General features: G+C 34.3%; 1 protein-coding gene across 1 annotated transcript; it reads right to left on the bottom strand.

Moving 5' to 3' along the window:
• Positions 1-420: 420 nt before the first annotated feature.
• On the bottom strand, positions 421-12,804 carry napbb (N-ethylmaleimide-sensitive factor attachment protein, beta b). The gene is made up of 11 exons (XM_079831896.1): positions 12,578-12,804; positions 9,905-9,984; positions 9,524-9,640; positions 8,106-8,152; positions 7,220-7,297; positions 4,831-4,886; positions 4,639-4,723; positions 4,430-4,534; positions 4,282-4,350; positions 3,654-3,704; positions 421-1,651 (listed from the first exon to the last, which is right to left on the bottom strand). Exons 1-11 carry the CDS (start codon positions 12,673-12,675, stop codon positions 1,547-1,549), a joined length of 891 nt encoding a protein of 296 aa, XP_079688022.1. The 5' UTR covers positions 12,676-12,804; the 3' UTR covers positions 421-1,546.
• Between the last annotated feature and the right edge of the window lie 4,124 nt (positions 12,805-16,928).

The raw sequence follows: 16,928 nt of genomic DNA, 5'->3' as shown, positions 1-16,928 counted from the left end.
GGTGGGTCTATATAAATATATTTTTCTTATTACTAGCCATGTGAGTTGATAATTTGATCATGAGTAAAGGCCCGTTCTTACACACCTAGGTAATAAAGATATAGTTCTAAACATCATTCTCAATATTAATGAATATAAGAGTTCATACTACAGCGATGGCCTTTATCCAGCTGATGAGCGATAAAAACATTGACAGCCAATCAGAATCCATCCTGCTGTAACGAACTCAAGCATTTAAAGCGGCAGACAGGCACGCGCTTAGAATGAACATAGAGATATTGTCCACTGGTGTGGACGATAATACAGTTATCGCTCTTGGTGTGAACCGGCCTTTACTCGTCAAAATGTAGCTCTGAGAATACCTAATAGTGATGCTTGGCTTAGCAAACACCACCAGGCAGAAACCGACAGAACTGAATCATGTAGCCATCTCAGTATTGGTTTTTATTTCTGTACATTCTCACAGACATTCAGTAAAGACATCGGCTGCTCTGTGGGAAAGTACACTGTTTGGTACGTCTTCATGGCTTCTTAAAAACTCTGGAATATGGTAAAATACAGACGTCACGACACGTGAAACACAGAATGACATGCGCTGCTAAAGACCACAGGAGTGGAGAGTGTACAAGAGCTTTGCATTCACAACACGACACACACGTAGAGCATGTTAATAAAGGTTATACAAGGATTTTACAAACGCATCAATTTCTGTGCTGATGGAAATGCTGATTTAACTTAGTGTAAAAATATATAGTCAAATGGATTCTTTTTACTTACATTATTAGAGTAATAATATATTTCAGACTAGTTATAATATTATTAGACTAATAATACTTTCTGTCTGATAATAATAATAATAATATTTCAGATAATAATTCAATTAAATAAATATACATCCAAAAGTACAATTTCAAAGAGTGGATAAAAAAAAAAGAAGTCCTTTCCATCAGGTATGACACACATTCAAAATGGTGGATTATGGGAAACTGAAATTCTCAGCACTGCATGAATGTCTGATTAGAATTAAACATGGGCGACAGCTGCAGTGTGAGCAGACTACAAATCCTGCACAAATAAAAACAACATACAAGTCTAAATAATATGAATCCTGCAGCACTGTGGATTAATTATTATTATTAATACACAATCCTGCAGCACTGACTCAATAATTATATCTGTACAATTCATGCAGCTCTAGCACGTTGCAATTCAGCGACTGTTGCAAAAGAACCCGAGGACTATCTCAAATTCCCATCGCATCCTCAAATCTCCTGAAACGGTTCTCTCCGTGTTTCCAGAAATACCCTCGTAGCGCAACAGGGAAACCAGAGCAGATCTTTGAAGTGCTGTGCTAAATTTTGATATGTGCTATAATATATAACTGGATATCAATGTTAACAGTACAGGCTTATTAAGTATATTCTCTAGAAATGTTGTAGCAATACATTTTGACATACTGTTTTGGGAAACCTGGACTTGGCCATTGCACAAAACTGATGTGAAATGGAAGTGGGGGAAGAGTGTGCCATGCAGTGGGTGGTCCAGATCATTTTAGGTCGCCCTCGTCGTCACCCTGAATGGTCTTCTTGATCCGCAGAAGCAAGGTGGTGTGCCACTGGTCCAAGCGTGAGATGGCGTCAAACTCCTTCACCTACAAGATGGAGAGAAAAGCTCTTATCATATGGAGGAACTGTGGAAGAATGAACACAATACAGGGCTATCATCATTAACTAAAACTAAAATATTTCTATTCATTGAAATAAAGCTGAAAAGCTGACATTTTTTGAAAGTTAATAAAATGAAATAAGTTTAGGTTGATGCACTAAAATTATTAACTGGAAAGAAAAAGAAACAAACTGAAAAAATAAATGACATCTATATAGCAATGTTTAAAAAGAAATAATGACAAAATTACAAAAAATTCGACAAAAATTTAAATGAAAACTAAGAATATAAAAATAAAAGCTAATTCAAAAATATCAATAAAAACTAAAAGAACACAAGCTGAAATTTTTTGAAAGTTAATAAAATGAAATAAGTTTAGGTTGATGCACTAAAATTATTAACTGGAAAGAAAAAGTAAAAACTAAAAGAACACAATATGAGTCCCATCCCAGACTTATGCCATTGGTTGCAGGGCTCGAGATTAACGCTTGTCCGGGACAAGTGTATTTTTTTGAAGGGGCAAATGAGAATTTTACTTGCTCGACCGGACAAGTATCCTGTTTAAAACGTCAGATTTAAAAAATAAATAAAAATAAAAATAACTAGGGAATCACCAAAATGCAAGAATGATTCAGCATTAATTTAGTGTAAGTGTCGATTGATAGTGGATAATAATAATGTATAATAAACTGACGGTAACAAGGTTGCGCTGTTGAGGCTCACAGTCACAATAAATGAATGCCGCTCATACAAAGAAACTCAGTAACATACACGGTTAAAATTACATGAATTGTGGAGTTTTTATATTTAAAACACATGAGAGCCTACAGTTAAGCCACATCATTTTCATATCATTTTCCTGAATACCATCACGACTGAAAATTACACTGATTTCATACGACAGTTACATAAACAATTCATTAACATTAAGTCACTTACATTTTAGACACAATATTGACTGCTTTTGTTCGATTTCAGCAGCGAAAATAGTTCCAAACAAAGATCAGAGCAGAACCATAACGCATCTCACAGCAACAGTGTGTTACTGAATGATTCAGAGTTTTGAATGAATCAGTTGAATCAAAGATTCAATGACCTATTTGTAAACGACTAGGGCCCTGTCCCAAATGACACACTTCATGTGCACTTTCGGTCTTGTGGACTTACAATGGCCGCTGTGTGTGCGTGTCCGTTAAGTTCAGATGTCCCATTTGTCATTTTAGGTCTCAGAAGGGTGCTCGCGAGCGCCCCCTTTGAGGTCGATATGCGCCTTCGATGCGCACTTCTGCCGAGCCCGCACTGGTGCGAGCTACGCAGCAGACTTCTTCCCAGCAGTCAAAGCGGCATTACGTCGTGAAAGTGCGGACTCAGAGGAAGACGTGAGGACCATTTGGGACAGGGCCCAACTCATTCTTGAATGAATCATTCGTTTGAATTAATCATTTAAATGAATGACTCAATGATTAAGACTGTCACCTGCTGCCACCTACTGGTGTTTTGTTTCATCTTTCCAACATTTATTATTTCCTTATTTGTATATTCAAACATAATCTCATAACATTATTTAATGCATTTGTAATTGTTTTAGTGTAAATTATTTAATTTGACTGGTAACAGCCCTATAGTGTCTTATTCTAATTTAATTTCTAGATCAAATAAAAAAAATTAAATGAAAGCTGAAGCATAGCCTTTATTTAATAAGATAATGGAAAAAATGCCCTTTATAAAAGGCAAAAATATCACAAATATGCAGATTTAAATATGTCAAAGCTGATTGAACACTGGTGAGAATATTGCTTCAGAATAAATTATATTTACAACACGTCTGAAGGACAAGCATGTGAACCGGCTTAATGTCGAGCCCTGGGTTGAAATATGAAGTATTTTAACAGTGCAAAAAATTCAATCAAATTGATTTTTTTAAGAATCAAATGGAAAGATGTTAACGTGGATTTTCTTTTAAAAGATGCTGACAGTACAAGTCTTACCGCTTCTGTGAAAGCCTCTGCGTTTTGCTCCTCATGGGCCTCTAGAAGTTTCTGTAAGGACAAAACCCTCTTATAATTACACAACAATGAATATTCATGTCTTCAGCTCATTGACCACTTCAGTGATCGGGAACGTTCTTTGCTCGCTTTCTCTATAAAACGTATTCCCAATTTGAATAACGGTTTCATTTTTAAATGTTACTGATAACCAATATGAAATCTTGATTGTCCAATATGTAAAAAAACAAAAAATACAATCATAAATGGTTCTCAGGTTGCATTGCCTGTGTAAAATAAAAGAATAGGCCGTTTCGTACACACAAACATTTGTAATGTCTTCCGTTAATAGACATCATTATTAAAATATCAAGGACAATAATAACCGATAATAGTAGGAGTGCAGCCTTAACCTGTAATGAGTTCATGTAGTATAACAAAAAGTGTTTATGAAAAACATTGCCTAGCCTAGCTATGATAAAACTTTAAGATTAAATTAAAATCTATCATTAAAAAACAAAAAAAGTTCATGACTGTTGAGTCCTTCAATGCAAGCAGACTTGATTATTTATGCTTTACCCACTAGTCTAAAAATGTGCTTTATAGGTCACAAACTCTATAAATCACAAACCTTCAGAAGCTTGCATTCTCTTGAATCTGAGAAAGCTGGAAACATCTCTTCATACTTTCCAATAGCGAGCTACAACAGAAAATAAATTAGACATATCATCTATATCAGTTCTCCATATCAATCTGCGCATCCTCAATCGAGAACCGACCTTTGCGTTAAGCTCGTCCACGATGAAGTGACACAAAGCAGCTTTGAAGAAGTATTCTTTGGCGCTGTATTTCAGAAGGGGATTGTCCATGGTGTTGGATCCAACCTGTTCACACACACACACACACACACACACGAGTGATTTAGCAACTGCTGGTGAGTGACTGAGTAATGCTGGAAGAATCTGCAGGAGATCGACAGATGGCGTACCTGCTCATAAATCTCTATTGCTTTCGGGTACTGTTCTAACTGAGCGCTGTATGACGCCACCTTCAGCAGACACTTGTTTGCAGAGCTGTAAATTAAGCAAATGGACCATATCAAAGCTTAAACTCACATTCAAAATGCATTAATCATAAAACCTCTTTTTAGAAACTAATGGGAAAAGCAAAGCTGGCTTACCTGTTTGATTCCTCTCCTTTGTAATAGTCAGCAGCTTGTTCATAATGTGCAATCGCCTTTGGACAACCACAAACAGAATCATCTTAAATGGTGACGGAATACTGTTCTGTTTAACATTAAAGGGACAGTTCACCCAAAAATGAAAATTAGCCCATGGTTTACTCACCCTCAAGCCATCCTAGGTGTATATGACTTCTTTCAGACGAATACAATCAGAGTTATATTTAAAAAAATGTCCTGGCTCTTCCAAGCTTTACAATCTTTATATATTTAATAAAAAAAAGTGCATCTATCCATCATAAAAGTGCTCCACAGTAGCATAGAAATCTAATATATCTAATATAATTTGCAGCCAGGGTAGTCTAGCAACTCTCCGTTGGCTTGCGAGCTGGAAAAACCAAACTCTGGTCAGGCCAATCACATCGTGTATAGAGTCGGTGGGCGGGCTTAACATAATGACGGCAGAGTTGCAGCGGTTCCGCGTGCTATTCGTAAACAAAGAAGCTGACGGACAGCGGTCTTTCGAATCGTCTTTGGCCATGACTCTGGAAGACTTGGAGTTAAAGGGTTAGTTCACCCAAAAATGAAAATTCTGTCATTAATTACTCACCCTCATGTCGTTGGACACCCGTCAGACCTCCGTTCATATTCGGAACACAAATGAAGATATTTTAGTTGAAAGCTGATGGCTGAGAAAGGCTTCAGATAGGCCTCCATTGGCATTCAGTACATTGACACTTCCAAGATTCATGAAAGGCACTTAAAACGTCGTTACAAAGTCTATCTCACCACAGTGGCTCTACAATAATTTTACGATGCGACGACAATAGTTTTTGTGCGCAAAAAAAAAATCAAAATAACACCTTTATCCAACTTGTTCTCGACTTCCGTGTGTGCCTCCACGACGCATGCGCGAGAATATGACGCAGATCCGGCGTTCGGACATATGACCCAGAAGCGATTTGTTTACGAGCAGAGGAAGACGCGCGTGTCTAAGCTGTTGGATTCTACATTGATCGTGCTTTAGGTCTCGGCGTAGTGCTCAAAATGGGGCTTAAGTGTGTATTTCATGGATTCCCGAACCCCGGCGCTACGTCATATTCTCGCGCATGCGTCGTGGAGGCACACACACGGAAGTCGAGAACAAGTTGGATAAAGGTGTTATTTTGATTTTTTTTTGCGCACAAAAACTATTGTCGTCGCATTGTAAAATTATTGTAGAGTCACTGTGGTGAGATGGACTTTGTAACGACATTTTAAGTGCCTTTCGTGGATCTTGGAAGTGTCAATGTACTGAATGCCAATGGAGGCCTATCTGAAGCCTTTCTCAGCCATCAGCTTTCAACTAAAATAATCTTCATTTGTGTTCCGAATATGAACGGAGGTCTTACGGCTGTCCAACGACATGAGGGTGAGTAATTAATGACAGAATTTTCATTTTTGGGTGAACTAACCCTTTAAGCTTTTCTTTGAGAAAAGAACAAAAAATGGCACTGAAGTCATTCTTAAGAAAGGAAGATGCGTTCTGAGTTTTGCTGACCGGATACGCCGAAAGTTTAATCTATCAACTAGCTCCGCTTCACCTTCTTCGTTGCTCTGGTTGGTTGTAGCGCTATCCTATTGCGTGCAAAGGGAATTTAAAAGACAACCGTTTATCCCGCCCCTCGGATTGAGCCCTGCCAAAGTGTGTTCCCAGACCCAACATCTTGATGTGGGTCTGGCTTGTCAGGCTAGCTCCACACGGCTCCGGGGGGTTAATAAAGGCCTTCTGAAGCGAATCAGTGTGTTTGTATAAGAATGTGTGTATTCATATTTAAAACTTTATAAAGTAAAATATCTAGCTTCCGGCGGACCGCCTTCCGTAATCAACTTACACAGAAAGTGTAACGCCTCTCGCAGCTCAAAGCGCTTACACTACGTCCAACGTCATGGCCATCGTCGTGCCAGTTACGCTTTTTTTGTAAGTTGAATACGGAAGGTGGTCTGGCGGAAGCTAGATATTTTCTTTATAATGTGTTAAATATGGATATTTTTCTTACACAAACCCATCGATTCGCTTCAGAAGGCATTTATTAACCCCCCTAGAGCAGTTATATGATGGATAGATGCACTTTTTTGGTCTTAAAATTTTGGGCTGAAATTCACTACCATTATAAAGCTTGGAAGATCCAGGACATTTTTTTAATATAACTGATAGTATTCGTCATGGGCTAATTTTCATTTTTGGGTGAACTATCCCTTTAAATTAGAAGTTTTTGTTTTTGTGTTTTTTACTCAATTTAGTTTAACAGTCCAACAGAACATAGCTGTCCTACACAATTCGACATTCTCAGTATATGCTACATAAATAAGATGCACCTTCGGGTTACACTAAATGACATTTTTCTACCTTCTCAATGTCCACCAGCTCTGACTCGTACACCTCAGCGATTGTGATATGATGCTTGGCTGCGATGGTGAATCTTCCCTGAGGACATAACAGAGACATTAGAAATTGAATATTTCATTCAGTATCCATCAAGCTTTTGTAATCTATTTGCACATCTACATGATTTGTGGATTATACACATTATAAGCCTCATCTAAGCCCCTTTCACACAGAGCGTTGATCCCAGAAAATTGCCATAGAATTGCTAGAGTGCCTTCTGTGTGAACGCAAACATGTCCCGGGATTGATCAGTCCAGGAACGCGCCCTGTGTGAACAAAAGGCAGGACCAATGCCGTAAGGAGTGTGTAGTGATGACGCTGAAGCGGAGATCGTTCGCCAGCTTAGTGGAACGGTACGCCATGCGCTAGTTTATAATCAAATCAGAAAAATGCTCAAGCGTGGTTTATCGAGAGCGATATCGTAGTTCATATGCAAACTTAAAACGCTGCGGAGACATTACACATCACTTCTTGATGTCACGTGTCTTTTTGGGATGTGTGTGAACGCACGCACAGATTCCAGAAAATCACTGGCAGTGTGAATGGACCATAATCAAACAATCCCGGGACACATTATCAGAGTATTTTCCAGAATCTCTGTGTGAAAGGGGCTCTAGTGACTTTATGAAATTCCTCCTGGATTTGGGGATTTTGGAAGGAAGAGGAATACTTTACAGTCTCATTATTCTGTTCAAATGCTCTGTGGGAGTTTCTCCTGTTATTGGGTGAATTGCTAAAAGTGAATTGCAGTTTAAAATGCCCCCAGATGAAACACAGAACACAAATGGAACAGCCTGACTGAACATTATATGAAACTATGATTTTGACTGCTATAAAAACATCTTACCATGTCTGTGTAAATATCAATGGATGCGTTTAAGCACTTGATAGCCTCTAATTGCAAGCATTAAAGAGAAGGGGGAGGAAGAGTTAGACAGTCAGACTTATGATCAATGATATGGAAATAAAACAAACAATTTATTGAATTCTAAGGGCACTTTTTGCCTATTCAGGGATTTACTCTTTAATCTGAGTACAGTACCGATCAAAAGTTTGGAAACATTGCGATTTTGAAATGTTTTTGTCTCTTAAGCTCACCAAGGCTGTATTCATTTGATCAAAAATACAGTAAAAACAGTAATATTGTGAAATATTGTTTTAATATACTTTAAAATGTAATTTATTCATGTGATGTCAAAGCTGAATTTTCAGCATCATTACTCCAGTCTTCACAGTCACATGATCCTTTAGAAATCATTATTAATAATGATTCTTTTTTTTATCAATGTTGAAAACCATTTTTGCATCCTTAATATTTTTGTGTAAACTGTGATACATTTTTCTCTGGATTCTTTAATGAATAGAAAGGTAAAAAGAACAGCATTTATTTAAAAAAGAGAAATATTTTGTAACAAAATAAATGTCTTTACTGTCTCTTGATCAATTTAATGCATCCTTGCTGAATAAATTGAATATATGTATATATATATATATATATATATATATATATATATATATGTATATGTATATGTATATATATATGTATATGTATATGTATATGTATATGTATATGTATATGTATATGTATATGTATATGTATATGTATATGTATATGTATATGTATATGTATATGTATATATATATATATATATATATATATATATATATATATATATATATGTATATGTATATGTATATGTATATATATATATATATATATATATATATATATATATATATATATGTATATGTATATGTATATGTATATGTATATATATATATATATATATATATATATATATATATATATATATATATATATATATATATATATATATATATATATATATATATATGTATGTATATGTATATATATGTATATATATATATATATATATATATATATATATATATATATATATATATATATATATATATATATATATATATATATATATATATATATATATATATATATATATATATATATATATATATATATATATATATATATATATATAAACATCCACCATTTTACCATTGTGAATCAGGGTAAGACAAAAACACATTTTGGAAGAAGGATTGATGTATTGAATTTAAATTGTTAATTTTGAAATGATTTGAGATTTGGTGTAAGAACGAATGTAGGATTATGTACATCTTAACAGTCAGCCTTGAGATGCATCATCAATCATTGCACGCTCACTCATAATAAATCAGCTGTGTGATTGTCATGAAAATGGGAGTTATCATGTGCATCCTCACCATGTGGATCTGCCTTCTTGAAGGCGTTTCCCGCATCGACGTAGCTGGTGGCCGAATCGTGCTTATTCTGAAGCTGCATGTGAAGTCTGGCCGCCTGACAGAAAGCATTGCCTGCAGCTGGATACAAACACACAAACCTCATCAGTGCAATATGAATATATAATAACATATAATACATCCTGTAAATTACAAACAAAGCCGTTTTAATATTCAAGATAACACTACCTACATTAATGAGATAATCATTCAGAAATATTACTCGATTAGAAAACCTTCAAACCATTTGAATGTGTGCTACATAATATTTTAAGCATTATATAATATATATAATGATTGTTAAAGCTGACGTATGTAATTCCTGCACCACTAAAAAGCACATACCACTCCAGTTTTTGGCCATTTTGAACATGTTGGCCGCTCTGGCGTACATCTCACAAGCCTCTTCCACTTTCTGATTTCCCCTGAAAGATGAGAGAAAATATGTCTTTTTGTCCATTTCAATATATTAATGCTTAAATTATAATGTTTCCCTAATAGCCAGAAGTTAAATGCGTTCTAAATATCAGGATTTATAAGTAAAATATGATTGTATATATTATTGGGTTAAGTATAGCTGGTAATAAACAGGCCTAGATAAAGGCCCAGATAAGATAACTTGTGTCCTGGTGGGAATATTCAATTGGGTCAGTTTTGGAAATGCCTCATATCATATTAACCAAATCTATTTGAATTAAATCCATTTCACATCCAAATAGGTCAGAGCTTGTTTACTATAAATAACACTGAATGTGTGCTTATATGTTTGGGATATCAATAAAACAGCTCACTTTTAATCAGCTGTTCTTGAGACATTATAAAAACGAATATATATATATATATATATATATATATATATATATATATATATATATATATATATATATATATATATATATATATATATATATATATATATATATATATATATATATATATATATATATAATATATATATATATATATATATATATATATATATATATATATAAAATCACACACACTCGTGTATAATTATATATATACACACACACACACACACACACACACACAGACATGTGTATAATTTATATATATATATATATATATATATATATATATATATATATATATATATATATACATACCACTCTTAAGGCGAGACACTACAGGTGAATAGGGAAGTTTTTTTAATTACAAGATATCACTGTGAAACTTCTCCAGTTTATTACTGGCATAAACATAAGAAAAAAATGTATTACAAGTTGTGTGTAAATTAATGTTTTAATATGCAAATGAGGCCTTATATACTTAAATATACGCTCATTTGCATACTTTTCCAAAAACAAAATCTGGAAATTGGAAAGGACCATGTTTAAAATTCTTGGTTCTATTTGTTGACATGTTAGATGAGAGGGCTTTTACAGAGGGGATTCTGGATATCTTATTTTGTGCTTTAGTAAATTAGAGAATACTGACAATAGCCTTAAAAAATCAATTTTCGCCATGTTTTTTGGAGTTAAAGGACCTATAACTCAGGATAGGAATGATATATCAACAAATCCCTCTGTAAAAGCCTTCAGAATATAGTTCAGTATAAGACTGCAAAAGTTGGTGATTGTAGGTGCTACTGAAGTGGATATATCTTACTCTGAGTGTGAGGAAAAACTCATTTTGAGAAAACGGCCTTTAAAGTTTTATACTGTATAACTGCATACATTTCTATAAAACCCCCAACCTACAAACAAAATATATATTAAGTTAATTAATATCAGTAGTGTATAATATTTAAAACACGTGGAAATTGATAAATGAATAAATTATTAATAGCAATAGCTATTAGAGAACTACCTTAAGAGAACTACCTTAACAAACACCAGTCACAAAAACAGCAGACGAGCTGTCCCTGTTTGTTGTATTGGTCCATCTATAACTATTTGAATCTAATTTTGACGGGGTTTCGTCGTCTTATCTGTTGTTGTTTACTTTCTTTTTACTAGCTCTTGCTACTTGGTCTTTTCTGTGAGCGTTTATGATCCAATTTCAGCGTTGTCTGCACTTTCTCTCAGGCAGAGAATACACAAGCAAGAGGCAGCGCGTGAGAAATTCACATCGACAAATCAGATGTGGTTTTCGGCTGCAAACATTCGCGGTTGGTTAGCTCTACAAAGGAAATGGCCATATTTGGATTAGCCAGCGCTGTGTGTAATACTGAGAGCTTTATAATGATACCAAGCATGACACGTTTCTGTGAATGGAGACGGCACGAGAGATCGCGCTAGAATAACGTTTGATGATTTCGGGTAGAAATCTAAAGGCGCACGGCGACAAAATATAATGAAATAACCAACTTAATGTGTAATGTTGACATTTTTTTTATTTTGACATGAAAGCTTACATGTTAAGGGAGCAAACTGGCCCAAAATCTCAAAATTGACCACTGCATGAAAAAACAATGTTTTCACCTGCCGTGTCTCGCCTTAATCTGTTTGTTCTTCATATACTGTATATTTACTTTTATTTAGTATTAAGTATGTAAAAGTGTCATGACGTTTCTACTCGAATGCATTAACTAATCATATTTTTGGCACTGTAGTAGTATCATGATGCTGTGTTTCTTTGTGTTATTATAGAGGCATAAAAACATGCAAATGTATGCAAATACCGCAGCCACTGCGCCACTGATGCGCCAAACACAAAACTCTTCACTTCAGTTACTGGGCCAGCCATGAAACCACATCAATCATCATTATTTGGTTTATTATGAAGTCATTATGATAATCGTAAGGAAATTCAACTATCCTTTATAATAAACAGTGCTTTTTTCATATCGATTGATGCGCAAAAGCGGCCTGTAACAGCTTGGGTCCCTTTTACAATAAAATTAATATATATTTTTTAAACTGCGTGCAATAAACACTCAGTGTTCACTGGTAAACCTAAAACCAAAGCTTGGCAACATGATCATATTGACTATATGATATTTTAAGAGACTAGCAGACTGATCGGATAAATAAGGAAGCATCTGTTTAAGCTTACCCAAACATTCCTCCTAAAAAAGAGCCGGAAGACTTCACTTTCTTATCGGCATCAGCCATAAGCTGAATTGCCTCCTTTTCTTTCCCGGAATTGTCCATTTCTTCTGTAGTTAAATGAACAGATAAACACTAAAATCTATTTTCGCTTATCTGCTAGCTTCTCTCGCGCTCTGTCACTATGGCAGCGGGGGATTACTGTCATTTCGCGTTTATTAAGCGTGGGCGTACGTCCTCAAGCGTGGCAATATGGGATTTTGAGTTCTGAGACCGCACTGAACCGAACTTCCTTTAAAGAGATTCGAACACAAATAAACTACAACTCCCATACACACACGTATAAACGCGCGTTACGTAATATTGCAATTATCTCATATTGAACTCATTGTACCCACACTTTTACAATTTTAGGATTATAATAACAATTTTAACTAAACAATATCTGAATTAATTCATTCTTAGTAATTTTAATACATGTACTTTTCCCTTCAAGTGTATGTGTGGATAAGCATGGTAGGCTTGGCATGGCTTATATAGTAAGGTGACCATATTTCTGAAATGGAAACCGGGGACATTTCCTATTTGAGTGGTCAAAATATCACTAAAATCTCATTTGTTATTATCCTTTCATTTAAAAACAAGGACAATACATTTTTGAATGTTTGTGTTGTTGCTGTTGTTGTGGGCTCCATGTATTATTATTAACATTAATAATTATTATGATTTAGTTTGATTATTAGGATTTTTGGTCTGGATTTAATACAATTCAACGCACCCGCAAAAGACAAAAAACAAAAAACAAAAAAAAAACAATGAACAGTTCATAGTAACCATTGTAAATAACAAGCAGTTCAAAACAGTATTATAACATGACTTAACAAAAACACATGACAAAAATAAAACAACATAAATATGATAAATAAAAAATATTTTAACATTTCATAATTCAATTAAATTCAAATTTAAAATTGAAATATTAAATACAATTATGAAATGTAAAAATAGTTTTTATTTATCATATTTATGTTGTTTTATTTTTGTAATGTGTTTTTGTTAAGTCATGTTATAATACTGTTTTGAACTGCTTGTTATTTACAATGGTTACTATAAACTGTTCATTGTTTTTTTTCTATTGTTTTTTTAATTGTATTAAATCCAGACCAAAAATCCTAATAATCAAACTAAATCATAATAATTATTAATGTTAATAATAATACATGGAGCCCACAACAACAGCAACAACACAAACATTCAAAAATGTATTGTCCTTGTTTTTAAATGAAAGGATAATAACAAATGAGATTTTAGTGATATTTTGACCACTCAAATAGGAAATGTCCCCGGTTTCCATTTCAGAAATATGGTCACCTTATCCTAAAGTATATTGCAAACAAAAAATTATTATGCAAGTATTTTCTATTGTTATAGTATTGTTATAAATATAAGATATATAACATGTCATTCTAGTTATTGCTTCCTGAAAGTTTACATATTAACGGCTGAAGACGGTAGTTTTGCCAAACATTAATGTCTATAATGTAAATAAATAATAATTTACTTCCAAATTGTATTGAGAAGCTGTTTGAAATAAGAGAAAGTCAGGATAAACTAAGAGGAATCCACATGTTTCAAAAAGGTCAAGAACTAATATAAAAAATAGATGTATATCTGTTAAAACTGTAAATCATTTTGTAAATGTTTAAAAACAAGGTGATAAATAATTTTATATCACAATATAAATAATTGGTGTATGCAATACTTCATCTGTTGTATTAATATCTGAAATGTGTACATTTATATATGATCTTTGTAATTATCCTTGTACATTTTGGAAAATGTCTTATGTAACTATTTTGTTTATCTTGTAGTAATCTAAGCTCATTAGATAAATATGTATAAAGGGTTCAGCCTTTCAGCTTTCTCGGTTATCATATTTTGTTGCTTTTCTTTGTTTTATTTATTATGAAAAAAATGTTTGTAAGGACTGAAATAAACAATATTCAATTCAAAATCCAATTCACTAGTGACAGACTCCATTTATCCCCACAGGTCTGCTTTATATCCTTGGCTATTCACACTCTTCACAACAATACAAAAGAACAGCACAATATTGATTAAAATAATATTTAGTGGAGAAATTGTGGATGGAAGAATTTGCATTTATTCATACACATGTAGATAATGCAAACAAAATGACTTTATCTGCACTGCAGTAATGCAAAACATGTAAATATAAATTGTAAAATGTATCTGTGGTGGCATAATAAAGTTCAACTTTATTCAACCAAGCCAAAAAAGGTGCATTTAGTTTACAAAAATGACAAAACATGTCTTCAAAATTCAGTTTAACACGGTGCAAACCTGCAGTACATTCACAATCAAATGTTTTACTTCCTATTCTACAAGCAATCCGTAACAATTACAATGTTCACATTTTAATGACATTTTGCTAAAATAATAGACCATATAGTAATTTGCACATTTACTGTAAATATTAAAGATAAAAGTAAATCATGAGAGCAGTTTAATTTTGAATTAAAAAAGAGCAACTGATTCTGTGTTGAAGTTTTATTCTCAAACGAGAAGCCAGTAAACACGTCATCAGAGAAGAGAGGCAAATAAAAAAATGATATGCATGGAGAATAAATAATGCAATATTTCATTTTAAAAAATGCCCTTCTCCTCTCGGCGCTACACACTCCGATCCAGTTAGTGGCGCTAATGCACTTCAGCTGGTTTGCCAACCACCATTAAACCTCAGAAGGAGGAGTTATTGATGTTACAGAACATGTATGTTAAGTCAGTGGTTCTCAACCTTTTTTCATGTACCCCCAGTGAAATATTTTTTCAGCCAAGTACCCCCTAACCAGCGCAAAGCATTTTTGGTTGGAAAAAAAAAGACTTAAAACAGAGCACTGTGCCATCCGTGTCTGATTTATTAAAATTTAGAACAGATAAACGCATACAAAATTCAAACATTTGAAAAAAATAAACTATTTCGAACATTTTAAATGATAAAAATCCATGACTAAATTTATTGCAAATATTTCTCATCACTAAAATGTAGTGATTCAAACTAATGTAGTGAAAACAGTGACCATATTTCTGAAATGGAAACCGGGGACATTTCCTATTTGAGTGGTCAAAATATCACTCAAATCTCATTTTTTTTATTATCCTTTCATTTAAAAACAGGGACAATACATTTTTGAATGTTTGTGGTGATGTTGTGGAGTCCTATTATATTATTATTATTAACATTAATAATGATTTAGTTTGATTATTCTTCATTGATCGTTCTTCATGAAGTAGCAGCGGCGCCGCGTGCGCGACCAAGTAGAGTCAGCGTAGCAGCTGTATGTTGGTTGGGCGCTGGGGTTGTTTGGAACGAGCTGTAAAACGGGGAAATTTCCGGGGACAACTCCAGTCGGGGACAGAACATTAAAAACCGGGACTGTCCACGGGAAACGGGGACGTCTGGTCACCCTAGCTTATAGCCTAATGGGTTTGCACAGCTCAAATACAATTAACATATAGAGAACATGCTTTATTGAGGGGTAATAATCAGCAAGACGCTTTTTTGTATTGCCACTGCAGAATGTTATGGCGAAAAATAAAATGCTCATTCCATACTGAGCACTAGATGGCATTGTAGATCAGCAGACTAGTTCACAGAGAGCGTCAAGGGCTGAAACATTGAAATAAGCTCAGTAGGCCTATTCGTTTTCTTTTATCCTAAAATCAAAATGAACTAATACAATCTTTACTAACTTTAGTATTTTCATCCAACATATTGGGACATGACTTGTGCTGCATAACAGGAATAACCGCATAAATACGACCTGGCATAGCACGCATTTCTTAAAGTTGTAAAGACACCAAAACAGAGAAGCAAACAGCCTGAGGCAGAACTTAATAGTAGTTGTATAGACTGTCAAAAATCATGTACAAAGTACAACAAAAGCATCACAGCTTTCCTCTGTTTATACAAAATGATGTCGGGAAAGGGTGGTTATTTCCCCTTCCTCTGCTCTCTTGTTTTCAGCATCGTGTGGAAAACGACAGAGCTGTTACAAAACCTAGGCAGTTATTTCTACATTTCAGACAGCATTTCTGGGCATTATAAGTGACCTCAGAATGTTGGCCGCTCACTATTGTTTGAGACACTTTAGCCTTTAGAGTTGATAGGAGCAGGTTTGCTGGTTCCTTTGCTGCTTGTATAAGGTGGGAGAACCGATAGAAAGTGCTCACCTGCAGAATGTTAAATATTAATGGATGTGTAATGCAGAATGCCATTACACATCAAAGGCCAACTCACCTCTGTCAGATAAAAGAGTATTTCAACATGAAACATT

Source organism: Gobio gobio (assembly GCF_949357685.1).
Source record: "Gobio gobio genome assembly, chromosome: 12".
NCBI classification, from domain to species: domain Eukaryota; kingdom Metazoa; phylum Chordata; class Actinopteri; order Cypriniformes; family Gobionidae; genus Gobio; species Gobio gobio.
The sequence above is the reverse complement of the archived record's forward strand: the minus strand, read 5'-3'. Positions and strand labels throughout refer to the sequence as shown.

Excerpts from the sequence above, each read along its gene's own strand:
- napbb (XM_079831896.1), bottom strand. The coding sequence starts at position 12,675 with ATGGACAATTCCGGGAAAGAAAAGGAGGCAATTCAGCTTATGGCTGAT. Across the intron at positions 8,153-9,523 it reads CAAGAAGGCAGATCCACATG|AGGCTATCAAGTGCTTAAAC; the intron begins GTGAGGATGCAC and ends GCTTGCAATTAG. Across the intron at positions 1,652-3,653 it reads CAGAGGCTTTCACAGAAGCG|GTGAAGGAGTTTGACGCCAT; the intron begins GTAAGACTTGTA and ends TCCATCTTGTAG.